The 23,103-nt window shown below is 51.6% G+C and overlaps 1 protein-coding gene across 1 annotated transcript; it reads left to right on the top strand.

Annotated features, from left to right (window-relative positions):
• Positions 1-8,755: 8,755 nt before the first annotated feature.
• On the top strand, positions 8,756-22,015 carry GASK1A (golgi associated kinase 1A). The gene is made up of 6 exons (XM_062568474.1): positions 8,756-8,869; positions 9,008-9,273; positions 9,610-10,174; positions 20,268-20,390; positions 20,849-20,952; positions 21,805-22,015. The coding sequence occupies exons 1-6, from the start codon at positions 8,756-8,758 to the stop codon at positions 22,013-22,015; spliced, it is 1,383 nt and encodes a 460-aa protein (XP_062424458.1).
• Positions 22,016-23,103: the final 1,088 nt, after the last annotated feature.

Genomic DNA, 23,103 nt, shown 5'->3' with positions numbered 1-23,103 from the left:
TTGCAAACAAAGGCGATGCTGTTCAGAATGAATGGCCACCTGGGATGCAGATGTTGCACAAAGGGAAGCCACATGTGCTGTGCTGAGGAAGGGGCCGCTTGCTGCTTTTTCACCCACACAGATGTGAAAGGTAATCTGGAAAGATCTTGACTTGAGAGCAACAGACTGACATGGAAACTAGGAAGAAGAGAGGGAGAAAGGGACCTGATGGGAACCTGCAGGACAAGGGGAGGAGTGCAGGAGTGAGCATAGTGGCCTCTGCAAATTGTTCTCTGTGTGGTAGTCAAGTTGCCGCAGAGGTCAAGCAGCCCTTATGTGGCCCTGCTATCATGCAGGAAGATACAGTCATCAGCCAAACTGCAGAGTACTAGGGCATGAGATTGACTCCAGTGAGAAGCCTGTGCCCTTTGATCCATCCTGATCCATGCCCATGACAGTAGGATATGTCATTTCTTCTGTTACTGAGTTGCTAGGAAGCAATATAACTCCCTGAGCTGGTCTGACACCATACCGCAGGGTCTGGTAGACACTGTAAGCACCATCTCCCCCCCCTGGTTAGCCTAGAAAGAGATATTTTCTGAAATAGCTCCTAAATGTGTACAGCAGCTTAAATGTGATGCACTCAAATCAAACATGGACTTCCCAGGGCTTGTGTCTAGACCGCATCCAAGACAACCACAAGCACAGCAGTAAGTTCAGGATGATCTGCATGGAGAGGGTGCACAGAGCTGCCTAACAGGATGGTATGGACTCTACTGCCCCTGCATCTTGGGCTGTACTTAAAGCTCTTCTGTTTGGGCACAGAGCAACTCTGCTCTCAAGACACCCCTCCAGGAGCAGCCAGGCATTTGGAGCACCTTGCCCTTCTATAGCCTGCACTCCAGTGTGTCTTGTGATGTTTCCTCAAGGACAACCAGCAGTCTTTCAGAAAGTGTCTCTCTAAGAAGCAGAAAACCTTGCTAAGTGCAAGAGTCCATAATAAAGACGCTGACTATGAATTTGGGTAGGAGAAGGATGAGGCATCTGAAAGCTTTTAGCTTGCTTTAAGCCAAATCAGTATGGTGTCCAGCAGACTGTTTATTTTTGAAGTGCAGCATGCTGACTTCTGGGATTGAATCTATGGGTTTTGAGTTACAACGTACATAGCATTGGGATGAACAATGCCCTTTCCATCAATCACAGAGCTGAATATTAACTTCCTACAGGCTGAAAAGATTTATGCAGTAAGGGTGAGGAGAATTATGAAACTTTCATTTTTCCCAGTGAAAATAGCACGATTTATGAGCAAGGACACTGTCACTGCAGGAAGAGCAAGTCTCAGCCTGTACCCTGCAGGGTGTTAGTCTATCCCAGGGGCAGGACATGTCATTTGTCCTCTCCAGGTCCCTCTGAGTGGCAGCTTGGCCCTTGACACTTTCAGCTGTACCCCACATATCAGCATCACCCACAGGCTCAATGGCAGTGCACTGCACCTCCTTCGTGATAAAGGCACTGAACAGGACATTTGGGACGTTTTAGAGCAAGAATTGACTGTGTTTCTCCATGCATGTACTTAAATCCCTTTATTCTAAATCAGAACTGGGCATCTGCCTTATTCTTTGTTGGACTTGGGTGGACTGCCAACTCAAAGCTGTAACAGCTACAAGAAATCACATAATTACAGAACAGATGAGGTTGGAAGGGATCCCCAGAGATCATCTAGTCCAACCCCCTGCTCAAGCAGGGTTACCTCAAGCAGGAGCATGTTGCACAGGATCGCACCCAGGCAAGTTTTGAGTATCTCCAAGGAAGGAGGATCCACAACCTCTCTGGGCAACCTGTTCCAGTGCTCTGTTACACTCGCATTGAAGAAGTTTTTCCTCACATTCTGATGGAATTTCTTATGTTTCAGTTCGTACCTGTTGCCTCTTGTCCTGTTGCTGGGCACCACTGAGCAGAGTCTGGCCCCATCCTCTTGACATCCTCCCTTCAGATACTTATACGCAATGATAAGATCCTCCCTCAGTCTTCTCTTCTCTAGCCTGAACAGGCCCGGCTCTCACAGCCATTCCTCACAGGGGAGATGCTCCAGCCCTTAATTATCTTTGTAGCCCTATGCTGGACTTGCTCCAGTGTCTCTCTTGTACTGGGGAGCCCAGAATTGGACGTAGCACTCCATATGTGGCCTCACCAGGGCTGAGTGGAGTGGAAGAATAACCTCCCTCAACCAGCAGGCAATGCTTTTCCTGATACAGCCCAGGATGCCCTTGACCTTCTTGGCCACAGGGGCACATTGCTGGCTCATGGTCAGCCTGCAGTCCACCACGACCCCAGGTCCTTCTCCATAGAGCTGCTTTCCAACAGTCAGCCCGCAGCCTGTACTGGTGAATGGAGTTATTCCCTCCCAACACTCCAGCCTGTCCAGGTCTCTCTGAATGGCAGCACAGCCCTCTGGTGTCTCAGCCACACCTCTCAGTTTTGTATCATCAGCCAACTTGCTGAGGGTGCACACTGTCCCTTCGTCTGGGTCACTGATGAGTAAGTTGAACAAGACTGGATCCAGAACTGAGCCCTGGGGGATGCTGCTAGCTACAGCCTCCAACTAGGCTCTGCACCACTGATGACGACCCCCTGAGGTCTGCTGTTCAGCCAGTTCTTAATCCACCTCACTGTCCACTCACCTATCCCACACCTCCCGAGCTTGCCTATGAGGATGTTCTGGGAGACAGCGTCCAAAGCCTTGCTGAAGTCACGGTAGGCAACATCCACTGCTCTCCCCTCATCTACCATTCACCTACCTTGGTGAATCCATGCTGATAACTGCTGATCACCTTTTTATCCTCAAATGCTTAGCGATTTAGGCATCCAGGATGAGCAGCTCCATCACTTTTCCAAGGTCTGAGATGAGATTGACCAGCCTGTAGGTCCCTGGGTCCTCTTTCTTGCCCTTTTTGAAGATGAGAGTGACATTAGCCTTCTTCCAGTCCTCAGGCATCCCTCCTGTTCTCCATGTCCTTTCAAAGATGATTGAGAGTGGCCTAGAAATGGCCTCTGTCAACTCTCTCAGCACTCATGGCTTCATCCGGTCAGGGCCTAGAGGCTTATGGATGTCAAATTTTCCTAAATGATCTCTAACCTGATCCTCGTCACCAAAGGAAAATCTTCCTTTCTCCAGAGAAAATCTGATCTGTTGGCCCTCTGTGCTCTGTTTAGGCAGGGATAGCTAGCAAAATCCTTTGCATCAGAGGTGACTGTGCAAATGCGTTGCAAAGGCTGGGGAGTGCAGCTCCTTTGTGGAGCACTCAACTGGGCAGCAGTATCCCCGTCCTCCTTTAGCAAGTCAGGCTGGTTAATGCTGTCACTCTTGAAGGCTGCTCACTGGGTGTTTTATGAGCCCATGTTTCAGCCTGTCAGTACCAAATGAATTGTTTCTTCATATTAAGGCCACCATAAAATCCTCTCCTTCATTCTGGGGGCACAAACAGCTCATACATGTTTGGCCTATAAGGCAGCTGGAACTGGTCAGCTCAACAGGGAATGGCACTGATAGGTACATTTGCTTGGATTTTCTTGCTAATGCAGAGCTATTTCCAACAGTGACTGAAGATTTTGTTTGAAATGGTCTTTTGAAAAAAAAAGGAGTGTGTGAGAAGAGCCAGTGCACAGCCTATGTCTGGGCAGAGAAGTACCTCCAGCGTGAGGGGCCTCCTGAAGAACAGCAGTACTGAATCTGGGGTGCAGGCAACATTATTTTAGAAATTAAGAGAAATACTTTGGCACTGTCCTTTTACAGTCAGTGCGCAGCGTGGACAGTATCAACACTACTTTTTATGCTGTTGCTGCAGCGTTGTGTTACAACAGCACAGAATAGGCTTGTCTCGCGATTAGCCTATCAATTGGCTCCTCAAGGCAGAAGCTTTGCAGACAGTCCAAAATTTAGCGAAGTACAGCATGTCTTAAAGTTTCAGCCTGGTCACTTGAACTCCATTGTTTTCTGGTTTGGTTTGGGGTAAACTCATGAGAAGACTTACATGCCAGTCAAGAGGTATTTTGCTCACTAAGGAAAGAACCAAAAACATGTGACAATATCTCAGTTTCCTCTGTCCTGGACTTCGACAGATGTTAGGTTTGCTGGGACTCACTTTTACAAGGTTTATAGGCTTTCTCTGTCTACATACAGTATGGTTGTGGTCTCTGAATGGGACTGTCACTGTACGAATATCCTTGGAAAATTGCTACAGAGAGATGCTCCCAGGCTTCACCCCAGCAAACACACGTGGGAGGAAATCTGCAGAGCTAAGTAGGATTGCTGCATTCAGGTTGGAGCCTCACCTTGCAAGCTGGGGGTCGTGGGACCAGATGTTTACCTGGTTTTGTGCCCCATAAATATAGATGAATGGTTTTTCCAACCTCTGTTGGTGACGGGGCAGGAGGCACTGGCTGTGTCCGCGTTAGCAAGTCATGCAGTGCAGTAGTAGTGGGTCCGTAAGGGGGAAGGGGGAGTGGTGAAGAGGCAGAGAACCGCGGCCGAGCCAGCCCGAAGGGCTGCCCCTTGCCCGCCCCGGCAGGCTCCCCAGCGCCCGCGGAGCAGCGGTGCCGCAGCCTGGCCACGGTCTGCGTCGCCTGGCTCTGAGCCCGCCGGCAGGGCCGGCGGTCGCGCGTTACCCCGTGCTTCGTAAGCCCAGCGCTCGGGTTTCCAGCCAGGGCTGCCTTTGCTTCTGACAGTCTTAATTTAATAGCTGTCTTAAGCAAATTCCCTCTCTGCGAGCCATCCATCTCTCGGAGCAGAATGATATAGGGAGGCACTTAAGCGCTCGACTCGCGGACGACAGGTTGTGCCAAGGCTTTCTTTGCGCTCGTCTTCTCTCGCAATCGCTCTGGGAGAGAAACGATTTTGTTCCCTTGCCGACGTGAACGAAAAGCGGGCGTTCGACACAGCTACGGCTCGACAAGAAGCCTGGGGTGTTGGGGGGGAGGAGGGTTGGTGCTGCCTCTCGGGGCCGTGGCAGGAGGAAAGGCCGCCCCTGGGTGCCCGTGCCGCGCGTGTCCGTCTGTCCTCGCACCTGCTGCGCCCGGCCAGGCGGCCCAGTCCGACGAGCTGGGGGAGCTCAGGGGACCCAACTTTCTGCAGCTACTTGATCCCATCCCATCCAGTTTTAAGGCTGCTCCTTACATTTCTGAATAACGAAGTTTTTTTTTTTTTTCCTCCTTCAAGATCAATACAGCCACTTTGATACACTTTGAAAAGAAATTGCAAACAGACTTCTCTGCTTCTAAGTCTGCCAAGGTTCGAGCACCTTGGTAATAAAATGTCAAGGATTACATCCCCTGAACTGCACTTAGAAAGTTTTATCCCTGAGCAGCCAGGCTGCTCCTTACCATGCCTCCAGGAGCCCAGTATTTCCATCTGATGAGCAAAACTAGATATTGTTTGCTTATTGACATTTTGGAAAAAGCAGTGCTTCTCTTAAGCCTTTCTATGGGTTTTTGCTTGTAGCTTGCCTGCTGGGAAATGTACCCAATTTCCAGAGAAGACACGCTGTACTGTCAGGCTGTCAAACTGGCAAAGCAGAGCTGTATGTATGGTTTTCATTTCAGATTGAATTGAAGCCATAGCTTAAACTGGAGCGTTTTTTACAGCACGGGCTCAAAGAAAGTCTCTTTGGAAAAGTATTTACCCCGAGCTTGTAAATACAACACTATCCTGCAATGTTATATCATCTAGATTGTTATTAAATTTGCAATAGTGACTGCCAGAAATAACACGACGGCTGTACTTGCACTTTCTTTTTTCTTTTTATTGTTGATGTGGCAAGGAAAACTTGATTCCCTGAAAAAAAAAAATCTGTAAAAGGGAAATTGGAAGGGCTCTGGCCCAGATTCACAACGTGTGGTTTTAAGCTCGATGTGGGAAAGAAATGACGCTCCAGCTCCCGGTGCCCAGAGCGGAGCTTGCTGACAGAAAGACAGAGTGCTCTTGGACACGAGCGATGCTTCAGCCGCTTGGTCTGTAAACAGGCTTGACATTAAGAAAATGGCAATCGTTGCACCCCTTCGGCTCCCTGTGCGGGCGCTGCTGTCCGTCCCGTGGCTCGCACGGGACTTTCCTGCAGTATTTCCACCGTTCCCCAAATGACCGAGCACGGCTCTCGCGTGCCAGCCTTTTTGTCGGCTGCGCTGCTCGCACATAGCTGTGCCCGGGGTGAGCCTGCAACAAGCCAGTGGTTATTTTAGGGGTTTAACAAAAATGGGTACGGTCCCGTCATACTGACGCCCTGCTCAGAAATGGTGCCTAAGGCAATAATTAAACCACATACTGTGATGCCGCGGGCAATTAACACCACGCTTTAGTGATCCTGCCCGCAGTCACTCTGGAATAGCTTCTTCTTTTGGTCTGACGCTTCAAGGGGGAGCGAAAGCAGTGGTCCCCCCGGCAGGCCCCAAAGCATCGCACCGGGCAGCCGGGACTCCCAGCAGAGGAGATGGCCCTCCGCGCGGGCCGCGGCAGCTCGGCGGCCCGAGGGAGACGCTGCCTCTCAGCCGGCAGGCGAGGTCTCGGCACCGGCGTGGTGCCTCTCGGCAACACCGATTAATCCGGGCACCCGCGACCTGTCCAGGCTGTGAGCTGTCACATGCAGTGCTAGCTCCATGCCGTTAGTGCGTGATGGGAGCCTGCTCCCATGCGACATGTGGGTGCTCCCTTCCTTTCTTCCCCGTTTTTATTACCCACTATCGATGTTTGCATCATCAGATGAGAAGTAACTGGCTAAGGGCATGCTTGATATAAGTTCATGCAACTCCTTGGATAGCAAGGGTGCTAATTTTCTTAATTAAAACCAATATCTTCACTGCTCTGCATGGACAAGTGCTCCATGTACCTTCCAGACAAGGGGTTGAGTCTTCAGATGCCATCATGAATGTTAATGGTGATGTGCAAGGTCTGATTTTAGAGCTTGAAAGGAACTCAAAAAGCAGTGAAGGTATTGAAATTTGAGTTGTTTCTGGTAGAGTTCTGAAAATTACCTAGCAGCATCTGAAATTTCTGGGAGAAGGTAGTCCCTCTCCTTCTCGCTGGGCTAGCCAGAGGCCAGTGTATTTGGGGCAGGGGCCTCAGGGTCCAACATTGTTTATGGGCTGCTTGTTTGCTCAATTTAGCTTAATCCAAGAGTTTTTTTTTTTTTTTTTCCCTTCCTCTGCCACACCACTCTAAAAAGGGGTTGGAGTTGAATGTGAGTAGGCTGGTGTAAGGCGAGCATGAGCAAAAACCTTTTGGCCAGCAGGTATATCCTGCTGCACTAGATATAGATTGCACTGCTCTGAGATGAGCAATAATTAAATGCAAGCACTAAAGCTTAGTTGCTCCAAACGTGCCATCGCCAGCTCTTGTAAACTGCCTTAAATCAGCTTAGCCCTTGAGAGGGAGATGTCTATGGAAAACCCGTGTGGTTGCTGGAAGGGAGTTTGGCGACTTTGCGGCTCGCCTGCCCCAGCTGATGTTAAAAGACGATGTAGCGTTTTTGGAAGAGGCATAAAACCAAGGCCCTGGGGGGGGGCTTTGCCGGTGGTGCCGGGCTCCGGCTGGGTGCCTCTGCGCCGGGGGATCGCCTATCCGCTGGGGACCACCTCCCCGCACTGCGGGCAGGAAGCCTCGTAGGTTTAAAGATAGCGAGAGGCCACATCTCGGCACGCGTCTGCGTTTTCCAAAGGCGTGGGGATGGAGGTGGTTGGCTGCGCGCAGAGCCGAGAGGGGACCGCTGGTGGCCCGTGGCTCTAGGCCTTCGGATAAAACCCTCTCAGGAGCTCGATAGCATCCGCATCCAGGGGTTTGGTCTGTTTTGCTCTACTTCCGCTGAGTACGCAGAAGACGCTACGTAAATGTAGCCTTTGCCATGCAGCCGTGTGAAGAAATCTGAAATCGTAATTCACCTTACACTCCCTCTTCTGTTCCCTTATTTCTTTAAAGCTTATTCAGCTCTATAAATCCTCGGTCTAATGAGGATCCTCTTGCATGGGAAGCGGAAGGCAGTGCTCTGCCTCAGCCCCAGGCTTGTTTGTGTGACTTGAGCGGTAGCTGTGTAGAATAACTTGCAGCAGGCGCACCAACTCATGCAGATTTTTTTCCCAATTCCCACTGCGAGGTAGAAATGGATTTGCACCAGAACAAGCCCCTGCGAAGCCCTCAGGAGGCCTGACTCTACGAACTTCCCTCCCGCATCCGAGGTAGCGGTGGGCAGAGGCTGCAGAGCTGGCTGGCTTGGTAAAGCGTACAGCAAGCCGGAGCCCCCGGCAAAACGAAGAGCAGCGGGACCATTTTCTATTTTTTTTTCCCAAGATGATGAAACAAGAGTACTTTTTGTTTCTGGTTCAACGTTTTTTAAATTTGACGGGTGCCGTTGCTCTGCCAAGCAAACCCTTGTGCTGGGAATGAATTACTTTGCCAGCAGCTGCACGCTGGCAGCGGGAGCCAGGGACTTGCGCGCAGCCCCGTTGCATCTCCGTAAGATAGTGCTGGCCTTTCGGTGGCAGCGCGGTGCCGGTGGGCGCGCGGGGATGACGCGAGAGCTGCGGAGGGCGCTGGGGCTCTGCCAGAGGAGGAGGCAGGGGCGCGGGTCGAGGCTGCGCTTGCGGCACTGCTTTGAGGAGAAACTGCCAAGTTTGGCGGTCGAGCGAGGTTGCTTTTGGCAGCTCCCCGTGCAGGAGGCTGCTTTGGATGCCGGGTTGCGGGACCGTGCCGCTCCGTCCGGCTCTGGGTTTCGCGCCGGGCGTTCAATAGCGCATGAAAACGAGGAGCCAGTCTGCAAGTTCAGCCGACGGGTGGGTAAAGCCCGCAGACGTCTGGCCGGAGTGGGGCAGAGCAGGGCCAAGGCGACGCAGCGGCGTGGGGCAGGACGTGGGTGCGGGAAGGGGGGGACTTGCATGAGAGCGCTGTGGGCACGGAGATACCGGGAAAGGTGAGGCGCTCCGGCGGGAGCTGGGCCGGGGCCGGTGCTCCGGCCGCCCGTAAAGCTCTGCCTTTCTCACCCCGCAGGCCCAGCGACCGTGGCGAAGGACGGGGCTGAAACACCCGCCGGCGGCTGCGTTCGCCTTCCTGCTGGCCCTGGCCCTGCTGGCGCTCACCCGCCTGCCCCCGCTGCTCCCCGGCGGCGACGGGGCCGTTCCCTCCCCGGCGGGGACGTCGCCCCGGCCCCGACGGGACGCGGCGGCCCCCCAGCCGGGAGGCTTCGCCCGTGGCCGGGAGCCCCCCTGGCCCCACGGCAACCCGGGCACGGAGGAGCCGAGCGGGCCAAGCCACCGGTGGCCCCGCGGGAGGAGGCGGCGCGGCGCGGCGGGAGCCCCTTCCTCTTCCCCCGCGCTTCCCGGGAAGAGAGGACACCCGCCGGGCGGCAGGCTTACCAGCGCTCCCGCGCCCCGAGGCCAGCGCGAACCCGACGTCCCGCCCGGGCGGCCACCTTCCCCTCTGCCCGGAGCCTTTCTCCCCGGCGCGGACGACGGGCTGCCCAGCAGAGATGTCCCCTCCGGCCGGAGGCGGGCAGCCGGGCCCTCCCCACGCCCTCCGGGAAAAGGGTTACGGACCGCGGGAAGGTGTCCGGAAACGCCGGGCCATTCCCCCCGTGTCCCGTGGGAGGGTAGTCTGCGGTTTGGAGAGACGATCCTGCCTTGGTTTTCCGCCGATGACGTGCAGAGGATGAAACTGCTGGCCAACGGCGAGGTGGTGGCCAAAACCAGAATCCCAGGCCACGGGCAAATACTGCGGGTTGGCCTTCGGGCTGCCCCGGGCGCTTCCCGGGCGGACCTGGACGGAGACTGCCTCGACGGGCTCTGTGGCCTGATCAAACGGCCCGGGGACCTCTACGAAGTCCTGGCTTTCCACCTGGACAGAGTCCTGGGGCTGAACAGGAGCCTGCCCGCCGTGGCCCGCCGCTTTGGCAGCCACCTCCTGCCCTACAGGTACACGGACGGCGCGCCACGGCCCATCATCTGGTGGGCGCCCGACATCCAGCACCTGGAGGACGCCAACAACGACCAGAACTCCTTCGCGCTGCGCTGGGTGCAGTACCAGGCCCTGCTGCGGCAGCGCTGCGGCACAGCGGGCTCCTCCGCAGCGGCGGCGGCGGCGGCGGCGGGGCGAGCGCCTTGCCTCGGCATTGAGCACGCCGAGTGGAGCCGGCTGGCGCTCTTCGATTTTCTCCTCCAGGTACGGCTGCTGCTAGAAGGAGGGCTGTCCTCTAGGTGTGCCGTGCAGCTCGTGGCGCGCCCCTGCGTGCAGGTCCGTAACCCCACGAAGCCGGGGAGGGCAGGCAATCCTCAGACACCGGCAACTTGCCCCACGAGCGGTAGCAGCAAAGTAGATATGTGTCTTGACCTGAGATCGTATGAAGCATCTCTGATAAGGGCTTTCACTGTACCATTTCTTCCTTTGGATTCTCTTCTCTTCCCCCTACCTGAATGCCTTCTTTTCCTGCAGCTCACAGGAGCTCAATGCCGACAATTCCCTACCCTGTGTCAACGGCAGCTCGGAGGCTCCCCAGCAGGTTTGGAGGTTGCAAGTTGGGGAGCAGGCAGGCGGGTACCACCAGACACGGAGGCAGTGGGATTGCATGAGCTGTGATTACCTGGGGGAACCATGCTCAATGGCATGAGTTGGAAAAAAATATTCTCTTTTGCTCCCAGAAACGTCCTTGGCTCTTTCTGGAAACCTTCTCTGTGAAACCAGCTCTGCCTTTTGCAAGACTATAGCGAGGGCAGGAGGGGAGGGAGGATCGTCCCGCTCTCACAGATGGTGAATCTCATGCAGAATGACTCAGCTGAACCTGTGCTGACCCTCAGTCACAAGCAGGATTAAGAATTAAAAAAACCCTGCCAGATGCCTCCACAGAGGTCTGCAGGCACAGGCACACAGTGAGCATGAGCTTCCAGTTACAGCGACCCTGCCTTTCCCTAGCGTTAAAGCAAGTTTTGGAGGTTACTGGTTTCTGTGGGTGGTTGCACCCTCTATCCAGGGCTGTGACTGGCCCCTGAGCCTGGGAGAGATTGGAGTAGCCCTTGGTGGGGACCTGTCCCAGAGATGCAGGCACTGCTCTGCTGGCTCCAAGCCCCTGCTGTGGTAAGCCACCGCAAGCCAGCAAAAAGTGGATTTCAGAGCCCAATCCTCTGTCTAACCAATGGTGATCCATCAAAGCCAAAGGCACCATGGTGTTTTATACCAGCCTAATGTCCATCCTGTTACCTGCCAAGATCATTAGCAAAAACCTTCCAGATAATTTGATTTCCCGGGAGAGCCAAGCATGCCTGCAGGCTGCGGATCCTGCCTGTCTCATCGGCTTTTCAGCCTGACAGGTTCTTTAATTCTGCTTTTTGACTAGTCAGTTCACAGCTGGTGACCAGAAAACAAGAAACCTGCCTCGTCAGGCCTGGTGTGTACAGGGGGGCTCTGCTAGAGGTGGGTGATGATCAGGTCAGAAGCCTCCAGCTCACCCCAAGCAGGGGGATGCAGCAGCAGGCATCCTAAACTACCAAACACCAGCTGTTTGCAGAGCAAAGTCCTCCTGAAGCAGAGGATCACACTGCAGAGCAGGGAAGTTGGTCCAGCGCTGCCAGTCCTTCGCTGCTCACGTCCCAGCCAGCGTTACACCAGCATGGCCAAGCACCGGGGGCCCGAAATGTGTCCTGAGGAGTTGCTGGCACAAGATGTTGGGGAGCAGTTTGGTTTCCTTGGGAAGGAGATTCTTTTGCTCACCATCGCGGCGTTCGTCCTGGGAAGGCATCTTGCAGCCAAATGTGAGGCTCAATGACAAAAACCCTCTGTGCACTTAGGCAGCGAGCGCTGCTCTTCGCACTGCCCAGCACTGAGGTCTGTTTGTCCTGCCCTGGCTCTGCTGCCCAAAAGGGACGAGTTTGGAGGGATTTGTGGGTGCTCAGCATCTCCAGGATCAGGCATCGGAGAAGCTCGAGTGATTGAGTCCTCAAAAACACCTTTCATAAGGCGGTTGCTGTCCTTTTTTTTTTTTTTTTTTTTTAAAAAAAAAAAAGGAGAGCTGCTCATCAAAGCCAAGGGCCAGTATTAATACTCCTCATGCAGAATTTGATCTGCCGGGAAATGCTTTTGGGAAGAGCAAAACTGCATTGTTTGAGTGTAGCTAAAGGCATCGCCACTGAAGGTCGCCGGACGTCGTGGGGTGTTGAGTTACCCGCCTGACCCTGAGGGTCCCAGCAGGTCAATTAGGGTGAGATACATTGCTGTGGGGTCTGGCTCCTCTTCTGCCAGTGCACAGGTGGCCTCGGGCCCCACAACTGTCACTCTGCATCCTGGCAAAGTCCCCAAAAGTCCAGGAAAACCACACATGTTACTCCGAGCAGCATCCTGGCCAAGGGTGCTATCAGCAGCCCCTCCGGCACCCCTGCAGGTATATTTCCCCAGGGAAATTTGTATTTGTAAGGTGTATTTCTCCATCCCACATTTGCCTTTCTCCAGGGACCCAACAGAACAGACAGAGGTAGAAAGTCCTCACAAACGCTCCTTGCGCTCACTGCAGGCAGCAGGCAGGGCAAGGCGACAGGCTGCTCCTTGCCCCGCGCCCCGGTAGTTGGGCACACCTGATGCGGCTCACTGCTGTCGTTCCAGCAGCTTTTTAGGCAGCTGCTTCAACAGCCTTTTGCACTCATCTTCCATGCTGGTGGACATCAGCTGAAGGTGAGGAGCACCAGGGAGGCTGGAGCGGGGCCCATCGGCCCTTGGCACTGCGGGCTGGCAGGCAGGCAGGGGCTTGTGCCTCTCTTTGCAGGTCACCACTAGATGAAAACGCTGCAAAGAAGGGAGGCGACTTAATTTTTCTGCTCAGTCTAAGCCCGAGGGAAGTCGCCATTTCACAAATTCTCTAGGCTTCAAGCCTAGACAAAACCTCTCTAACAATAATGATAATAATAAAAATAAAAGCTTTATCATTTGAAAGCTTTCCTCCATCTCTCAGCACAGCGCAAGCAGGCACAAGTCCTTTTTTTTTTTTAAGTAGGTTGTCTTGAAACAAAAATATCTTTCCTTTTATGCACAGAGATGCTAATTTCCTGGAGGCTTTGGCTTTAATAATTGCTGACTTGGTAGTGGAGATGGAGATTTTGTTCTCTCTTAACATTACATGGAGCAGGGGAGCGTTGTGCAGATGCAGCTTGGCCTAGGCGAGGTCTGTGCTCAGGCCCTGATGGGGAATCGCAAGCAGGTTTCGGACACGGCTCCTCTGAGCCTGCTCTCTTGCAGCTGAGCTTTATCCTCGCACGGCCCCTTCTCCCATGCTAGAGCTGCCGCTCGTGGGCCTGGCAAGGGGTTGGAGCGGGACCTCCTTGTTTAAGGACAAAATATTCTGCATCTCAAGCAGCTTGGGTTGGGTTGACACTTTTATTCCGCCGATGTGGCGCTAGTGTAAGGAATCGGGATCCTTTCCCCTTTATACCGTAGTGTCTTTCTCCTCCTCTTTGAGATTAAGAGTGCTTAATCTTCTGTCTGGAAAATCATACCCTACTGCTACGAGGGATTACTACAGTGTCACGAACAGAGAATTATGATTTATTAAGGGGCAACTGTGAGGAGGCAGCAGTGGTTTCTGTGGCAGAAAGCACATTTAGACACCTCAGGGCTATAATTTTGCTTGTTAGGGAGAACATATGTGGGGAAACTACCTGAAAGGACAATGGGAAAAGACGGGAGAAAAAAAAAACTGTTGAAGTGTGTGTTCTCATGACTTTTTGTGGGGCGGAAGCAAAGCAAAGGCACCACGACTGCTGGTCGTGCTCTGCACCAGCCAGCAAATGAGATATTAACCACCCCCTTCCCGTCCTCCCCCAGGCAAAAGGCGCAGCGAGTGCAATGGGAACACTGAGTCCCCAGGGAACAGGATTGGGGTTTAGGAGACTTTTACTCCAGAGGGTTAAAATAGTGAAATGATAAATCAAGGAGCAATCCACAGGATTTCTCAATAACTCCAGTGGGATCCTCCCATGTGGAAAAGTGACATAAAGGTAAAAAGCCACAAAGTCAGCAGGTTATTATAGACATGAAATATCATCTTTCAGAAGTGGCTTTAGCGTCCCACAGTACTTAACGGAGAATGAGAAGCTGTGAATTTCGAACCCTCCCGTACAGCTCTGAGCCAGGCATTGAAATCTTTATTATTTTCTGCTAGAGTGTCCTAAAGTTCAGCTCGTCCTTTACTAATTTCTGTTAGTCTTTGCCATAAGGAAATACCCCTACTATTGGTAGGTCCCTGAGCACACAGGGGCTGCAGATCCCTCCCCCGTCGCCAGCGGCGCCATCCGCCCCCCACGCCGCACAGAGACCGCTCCTCTGTCCTAAACTCAGACCGTGCCTCCAAGCGGTGTCCCGGCCCTTCAGCACAGGCAGAAAGATTTGCTGCCAAGAATAATTTCCCGGAGGGAGCGCAAAGCTTACTGTGGGCATGGTTATTTGCTCAGTGGGACCCGAAAGGTTCGGTTGGCTGCCGTCGGGCAACGGTGGCGGCGTTCGGCTCCGAGGTACCGATTTTTTACTTTGGGTCGGGCAGTCGTTTCAAATACCGCTGCTGTCTTTGACTTGGCTTAACAACATGCTTTTGCTTGCTCTTTTCCTTGCTCCGCTGGCTGGGAGCCCAGTCCAAATCTGTGGTAAATACGTTGGAATCCCATTAAAACATAAGAGGTTAAAATAATTTGGTCACCGTCCCGCTCCTACTGTTGTCGAGTGCAAAATTCCCATTACGTTTCAGGGCAGCTGAATTATGTCCAGCCAAGACTGAATCCAGTCTGTCTATGGAGGCAAACCCCTCATTGCAAAGTTATACCACAGGAAAAATTCAGAACCCTGTTGAAAAGAAGCAGCTACTGGTTTTGTCCATGATTTTAAAAAGAACCAAAAATATTGGCACGTTAACTCCAAAATCGTTCTGCAATGTCATCCCCTGGTGCACCCCCTAAATTACAGCCTCTTTCCAGTAGGCTGCACAGGGCCTTCACAGTGGAAATTCCACTTCTTTAGTGGAAATGAGAATCAGCCACAAAATTAATTGCCTGTGAAAACCAGCCAGACAAAATAAAGTACTAATCCAAACTAAAACAAAGTGCAGAACCATCTTCCTCCCCACACTCCAACAGCCTTGACTTGCCATCCTTCAAAAGATACAGGCAAAGAGTAAGCAGAAAGTTTCAAAAATGCCTTCCAAGACCGCCAGGCAAAGCCTGTCCCACCAAGGTGAAGAAAGAGAGTATGAAGGTGCCTTGTCTAGTCCTCCACTCTTTGGATAACTTGTTCCTTTTCTCCCACATCCCATGGAAGGAAAGTTTTCCTTGTGGAAACCGCAACAAGCCACATCAGGGCTTAGAAGCTCCTAGCCTGGCTGGATGGGGACTCTGAGGCAGCTGAGCTTCACATGGGTCCCGGTAATGCTGCCATCCTCTCCCCACTGTGACCTGCTTATGTGCCTCTTCTGTCCTTCAAATCCTATCTTGTAGGCTAAAAGCTTTTTGATCCAAAGATTGCTGCACAGTTTCACAGAGCCAAGCATGATTTGGGCTGGAGTCTGATGTTGTCTCAACACTTTCCTTCCAAGCATCCTCGCCTTGAAAGTTTGCAGAACTGAGGTCCCAGGAGGATCAAAACCCCCGAAACAGCGACTGCTCAGGGAACCTGCCCCTCTTGTGCATATGCGTTAGGATGAAGCCTTTAATTGCATAGTCACATAATTCTCTTTTCCGTTCTGCCACAGGATGAATATACAACCCCCTTTTTTCCTCCCAGGGCCTTTCAGAGTTGTTTGCTGATAGATGAGGAATGCAGAAAACTCAGGACTTAATCCAGATTCTGTTTTAATAGCTATAGGGTTTTCTGCCCTTTGGGTTCCTGGATGAGCTCTGTCTCCCTCAGTTCAGACCTGCTCTCCGAGCCTTGGTGACTCACCACCCAGCCAGGGCTCACATGGCTTTCCCCCCAGCTCCCACGTATTTTCAATGATGCAGGTTAGCCAGACTTTTTGGTGTCTTACTTGTAACTTTAGTAATCACAAATGATGTCTACTGAACGCTTTCTTGTCAGCTTTATACAAGGGAAAGCCTAGTTCTTCCCTTCTTTCTCTTTACACCTGGCAGAAAGACAAAAAGAATCATCTGGAGTTTCATTACCTTTTTGACTCCCTAACTACTTTGCAGGTTCAGTCCTCAGTCTTCAGGATTTCATGGTCCAGCTGGGTCCAATTGCCTCTTGACTATGGTAGATTTGTCTTTATGCAGTTTTGTATTGTAATTTCCAGTGCTTCCTTTCTAGCTGGAAGTTGGGAGAAGTAGGTTTTGGCACTGGGAGAACTGGTTCTAGTCCCAGTTAGTCTCTGGGACCCTGGTTGAGGGCTTTGTTTTTCCTGTCCATAGGATATTGCCTTATTCCACTGTGTGAAGAAAGGCTTAAATTGGTGATGCTTATAATGACTTTTGAGCTCACTGGTTGGAAGATGGTGTGCCACATATCTTTTTTTTTTATAGCAGCAAGATCTACTATACCATTCATTAAAGCTGATCTGGCTCTGATGAACATAAATGAATATAAATGACATAGGGAGAGTCACGGGGAGGAAGAATTGGTCAACACATCAGAGATGCTTTCAAAACCTCAACAATTAGATAATCCATCTTCTGGGAATTCATATTGAACACCAGATTCTGCCTCCATCTTATACCTCTGATAAGGTATAAGATGTTTCCTCAAAACAGCCCCACAGCAGTGGATGAACGCTCACATCTCTGTGGGTGGGAGGAAGCCAGTTGGGTGCACAGAGTGGCTGGCACATGAACCACCCGGGGCAGGGTTGTTTTTTAATGGTCACACTGGGGCTCCACCCTCAGAAAAGAGGAGGAAAGGATGAAAAAACAGTCTACATATGTGGATATGTTAACATAAAGTAATAGAAGCAGAGGATCATTTCTGTAGCACAGGTGGCTAGGCACTGAGCTCGTGCCCTGTGTTTCAAGAAGCCAGCGCCAGCCTGCTGCTGAGTTAACAGTTTTTGTAGTTAATAAAGGAATTGTTTCCCTCCCCTCTCTGGAATAGGAGAACAGAAGCTCGTTCAAGGCATCGGGTTGGGTTCTGCAGCTGATGCCTGCACTGCCCTGCTCTGTGCAGGCTGCACACCATCTCTTCCTTATTTCTGTGATGCCCTTCAGCCAGCTATTCCCTGCCTCCCATTGGCATGAGTGTTGTCAAACGTCAAAGTCGTGCTATGGAAGTCTTGACTTATTGCCATAACCACATCACCATTATCACAACATCTCCTTCCCCTGCAGTGTGTCTCAGATTGCAGTTCAGGGTCTTCAGATGTCCATAATTTTGAGCTTTCTGCAGGAAGGAGTCAGGCTATTTCATTGGGAACCAGGGCCAAAAGGTGGAGACCTGTAACAACATCCCATACCAGCCATGGGTTCCTGTACAGTTCCTCTGTGAATATGCAGAATTTCCATCTTCCTGCTACATGAGTGCATATGAGGTCTCCATAAATCATCTCAGATCTTCTTTATGCTCTGTAGAGTCTATTAATTCTGCAATGATGGAAAACAACGTAGTGGGTGAGAGAAACTGCTATGCTGAGTTTTGCAATCCCAAGACAAAGGAAATGCATGGAAGAAGTGTGATGTTTTGTTTCAGTTCAAAGTTTTTTCTATCAAAAGACACTAGTACTTTAACTATTGGGTTTACCAGAGGAGAAATATTGACTTGATTGCTTTTTTTAGCTATCAGGAAATAAAGGGATTTGTTAAGGAATTCTAATGAAGGTTAATCCTGCTTCTGAAAGAGTTATGAATATAATGGGCAGGGAAATCAAACTTTGTGTTTCCTGCAACATTTTCTCCAGTGCTTGGTTAGTGTTTGGGGTTCAGCCTGAGCTCTTTCACAAAGCACAGCCCTGCTATAATTAGTAAATTCTGCTAATTAATCAGGGTGAGATGAATAGTAGGCCTCCATGGGTCACTTGGCTCTCATTCATTTGTCACCTATGGATGGCCCTAAGCTCACTCCAGACCTGCTCCAGCCCTACCAAGAGGTGCAGGAGCTTCTGTGCACCCTGAACTGCAGTTCCTGGGCCTGCAGTAATAACGAAAGAACCTAAAGCAAGTGAGTGAGCCTTTGCACTGCAACTGGGCAGCTTCGCAGCCTCACCCAAGATTGGCCGAGGTCTCTCCCTCTTGGGGAATTTGTCTCACCTTTGCCAGGCTGGGCCTGTGTCAGGAAAGTATAATGTGTCTGCAGGACATAAATATATATATATGTTTGTGTGTGTGTATTTTTATTTTTATATATATGTATACATGCATATTCATATGCAAATATATATATATATTTTTTTTTCTGCAATGGTCCAAACAGGCTGTCGGAGCTGTAGGTGGTGAGTCCGCAATCTGTAGTCAGCTGTGGCAGCTCTTACAAACAGCCACGGTGAAGGGTGTCTGAGAGAGGAGAGTTGCCCATCTGCCCCACAGACCAACAGAGAAGATCCAGTGGCTTTTTCTGACAAAGCTGACGAAGCTTAATGGCTGTTGAGGCAGGGTCATTACAGTTGGGTCTTAATGAGCCTTGTTTTAAAGCGGGCTCCCCTCCTTTCCCCCGCAGGGGTGGGTGGAAGTGCTGTGCAAGGGGGCTGGAGCAAGCAGGTACACAGTGTGGATGGGGGTGAGGGGCTCTGCTCTGGCATTGGTGGGTGCAAAGTCCTGCATTAGCAGCCGCGCTCATCTTTTGGCCAGCCACAGTGGCAAGATTAACAGCAATGCAAAGCCAGGTACCAGAGCCAGAAGACTTTTTTTCAGCAACACATGCTGCGAGGATGAGACGCCACCAGCAGACATTCAAAGCAGGGCTTGGTTGGCAGTAGTTTCACCAGGGCTCTCCCATCAAGGGTCATCTCGCTTCCCAAGCAGCTGACTGCCTCTGCTGGGTGTTGCTTTGAAATACCCAAGCACAGCTTTGAAATGCTTGCATTTCCTGAAAATTTGTAACAATCTCTGGGGTGAACCTTTCCCCCTCTTCCATGGGTCTCCACAGGGGAAGAAGCAGCCCTTAGGCTTTGGATATCAAGGTCCAATATTTTAGTTACTGGCAGATGTCTCTGTCTCATAGAATCATGGAATGGTAAGGTCGGAAGGGACCTCTGCAGGTCATCTAGTCCAACCCTCACCATAGCCCCTGCGGGGATTGAACCCACGACCTTGGCATTAGCAGCACCACACTCTAACCAACTGAGCTAAACCTGTGTTCCTTCCAGTAGCAAATGCCTGTATTACTGGTCGTTCCTGGCAGGGATGCCAATAATTCTGGATCCAAAAGCAGGAGGAATAAACTAAATCACACCCTCTCACTCAGTAAATTCAAAGATTTTCAAGTTCAAGAGTCACTAGCAGTGGCTGATGCATGGGAAGGAGCGAGAACAGGCAGGCAGTGCTGTTACCCACCCGCTAACCCCTGAAATACAGAGAGCTTCCAAGCAGCACCAGCATTTCTGCAGGGCTGTGGTGCAGGAAAAGGACAGCGCTTGCATTTCGCTTGACAGCCTCAGCAACAAGAAGGTTTCACAGTGCCTGCAAATAATTAAATGTAAATGTAGTTAAAACAAGTTCTCATGGCCTAACTTAAGTATCATGCATGCTCTATAGAAAGCATAAATTGATTTTTCTCTTACTGATCCTTTTCCATTACTCCTCTTTTTGGTGTGAACGATTAGATTACTGGTAAGGATGGATGAAACAGCATATATGAAAATGGAGCTAGCTGAAACCATCATCTAGTGAACCAAGATTCAGCCTGAGAAAAGTCTCTTTGTGGTTTCAAAAATTAGATTCCCCTGTTTTTGTTTTTCTTTTCTTTACTCTTCTCTTTTCTTTCCCTTTTTCTTTCCTATTTCCCCCCCTTTTTTTCTTACATTCACTGTTGTATACTTCTCTCCTTGGTTTCAGCTGGAAGCATGATCAATCCATACAAATACCAAGTGTGGAAATACTGCAAGCAGCAGGCGTCCGAAGCCTAGCAGGAAAGCCTGTCACTGTGATCTTTGCAAGTCTCTTCTCCAAGCCAGAGTGCTTTTGCAAATCAGCTAAGCTTCTGAATGCTTCCCTACCCCTCGCTCACTCACTAAGCAGCTTTTCATTTAATGACTAGTGAGGTTTCTTAGAAATTTTTTCATTTTCTTCTGCTCAAGAGACGTTCCATGTGCAACGTGAGAGCCCTGCCCCGAGCTCCGGTGGCTGCTCAGGTCCCCACGTGTCTCCTACAGGTGCACGACCGCCTGGACCGCTACTGCTGCGGATTTCAGCCGGAGCCGTCGGAGCCCTGCGTGGAGGAAATGCTCCGCGACAAGTGCCGAAACCCCGCGGAGCTGGCCTTGGTCCACATCCTGGTAGAGCACCCCAGCCTTCATGCCGCGCCACCCTCCCTTCCCCTGGGGCCTGCTTGGGGCGACAAGCAGGGCAAAATTATCTCCCTTGGATGAGACCCGAGGGGCTACATGCGACTGGGGTGCCAGGCGGAGCCGGTGTATCGTCAGCATCATGCTGCGAGGATCACCAGCCCATCGCCCAAACGATAGGAGTCTTTTCCAGCCGTGAGAACGAGCGGTGGACTGCTGACGAGTGTTGTCCCTAGACACTAATAATCCCCATAAAAATGGGAGCCGGCAGCTCCCGCTTTTCGTTCAGAGCCAGCAGCAAGGGCAGTGCAGCTGCTGCCAAGCCCCAGGTGCTCTCAGAAAAATCCCATGCATCAAAAAAAACCCACCACCAGCACCAAAAAAACCCTCCCCAAAAAGCCATCGCTCCCCATGATATGTGAACTTCTCTTTCTCGTCTCCGCTGCCAGGTCCGGAGGAGCGCGCCGTCCCACCTGGTGTTCATCGACAACGCGGGTCGGCCTCAGCACCCGGAGGCAAAGCTCAACTTCAGGCTGCTGCAAGGCATAGAGAGGTGAGGGCACCGGCCGGGTCCTGCCCGGCGCCGCTCTGCCGAGCGTGTGCCCCCCGCGCAGCGGCCGAGCCTTGGCCAGGAGCGTTAGCTCTGGGAGGCGCCGCTTGCACGCACGGGAGAGCTGCATTTGCCCGCATTTATTTTGTCCCCGTCCCTTCGGCGCAGCGTCCCGGGGTGGCTGAGCCATCTCCCCTTCTAGGCAGTGCAGGCGCGCGAGCTCACGACCCCGTCGCACGTGTCCACCTGCTCCTGGTTCTGCAGATCGGGGCTGATGCCACAGCGAAAGGGAGTAGATTGGAGCCCCAGTGCTGCAAAGCTGGGAAGAGGGAAGAATCAGCCTGCGTGTGCTTGCGCGTCCTGCTCAAGCAGCTGGACGTATCGCACATCAGCATGGCTGATGGCGGTCTCCAAAGCCCCGGGTCTTATTTTGTTCCCTCTTATTGGTGGTTGTGCAAAAATAACAAATCATCAGGCATTTCAGCATTTCTTGCACCATTACCTGGCAGGTATTTGACGTGTTATCGGCCCATTGATCTGGCACTCATTTGGATCCAGTCCTAATTAAGCTGTCCCACGTGCGCGTTGCAAGTGGAAGTTTATGTGCGAGGCTCTTTGTGGCAGGCTCATCTGCTTGGGCACAGAGCAGCTTCGGATATTACTGCTCACGTCCAAGCAAAATGCCCATTTCCAGCACGATTGCCGTACTGTGCAAAGAAGAAACGAATCCAAGCCCGAAGACAGGGAAGGGACGAAGGCGGCCTTTGCTCCGGCCACCCTGCGGCTGCTCTCCTCCCGGCCTGGCTTTACCTGGGTAACTCTTTTCTTTCTTTCTTTTCTCATTTTCTGTTTCAGCTTCCCGGAGACAGCCGTGGCCATGCTCAAGTCAGGCTGTTTGCAAAACGTGCTCCTGCAGTCCCTGTACGTGGACCGGGAGTTTTGGGAAAGCCAGGGCGGCTCCGAAGGCCTGAAACCTTTGCTTCAGACCCTGGAGAGGCGTGGGCAGATCTTACTGCGGCACATCCAGGAGCACAAGCTGACGGTGTTCAGGGAGCCATCGCATTAAACCGCCCTCGCCCTGGGGCACGCGGTTGCGTGCAACGACGGAAATACGTCGTAACTCTGGTTTTATAATCTGAAACTGAGTGTGGGTTATTGCTTCTTCAAAAGTTTTTTTTTTTTCCTCTCCCTTTGGTAAGGACACCCTGGAGAAGGGATCTCAGGAAGCAGGAAAGAGCAGGAGGACGTTGCTCCTGAAACAACCCACCAACGGGTGACAAAAACGTTAACCGATATTTATTAAGCAAAGGGCTCTACATGGATTTTTTTCAAAGGAGTTGTATTTCTGTGAGATTTTGGGTGCCTCTGTGCCCCTGGCAAGCTGGAAACCTGCGGGCTTGGAAGAGGGTGGAGAACCTGAGAAAAGATTGAACAGGCAGCGAGAGGCACTGCTCAGAGTTCAGGGAAGTCACTGTGAGGCTTTCCATGGCTTGCAGTGGGTTTTTTTTTTTTTTTTTTTTTTTTTTGCTCATTCCTTCATAGTTTCCCCCCAAAAATGAGGGCAGAGACTTTGGTTTGCCATATGGGGGACAAAAAGGAGGGGTGCTTTCTGAGGGGCATAGGACAAGTGACATGGGCTGAGCTCTGTCGTCCGCTGTCCCGCGCGCTCGGTAGTGAGTGGAGATCACTCAGCGTTAGCCAAAAATCGGGGCCGGCCCGGGTGGTGGGAAGCGCCTGGCAGCGGCTGCTACCGCGGAGCTGGCCGCGCGCTCCCCTTCCAGCTCGTCATGCTCGTGGGTCGAGCGCTTCCAGCAGCCCCGTGCGTGGAAATTCGACAAGCCTGGTCTGCCACCAAGGTGAGTTTTTAACATGGGATTTCAAAGTTTAAATCTTTCTATATATATATGTATATATGTATATTTTTTAGCTATGAGAGGATTAAAACACAGACCAACCCCAAGCCTTGCTTCCTGCTAAAAATGCTCTTGACTGCTCTTAGGTTTGTCCGCATGAAACTTCCTCTGAGGCTTGCAGAAATATATTTTAACAAAAATGCAAAAAATATTTCAACAAAAGGCAATCAAGTGCAAAATGCTTTCCGAGCAGGCTGACATCTCTGGCAAAACCCATCTGTCATCGCTCTGCGTTCTGCCC

Source organism: Rhea pennata, chromosome 2 (assembly GCF_028389875.1).
Source record: "Rhea pennata isolate bPtePen1 chromosome 2, bPtePen1.pri, whole genome shotgun sequence".
Taxonomy (NCBI): domain Eukaryota; kingdom Metazoa; phylum Chordata; class Aves; order Rheiformes; family Rheidae; genus Rhea; species Rhea pennata.
Note: the sequence above shows the minus strand (reverse complement) of the source record. Positions and strands in the feature narration are given on the sequence as shown.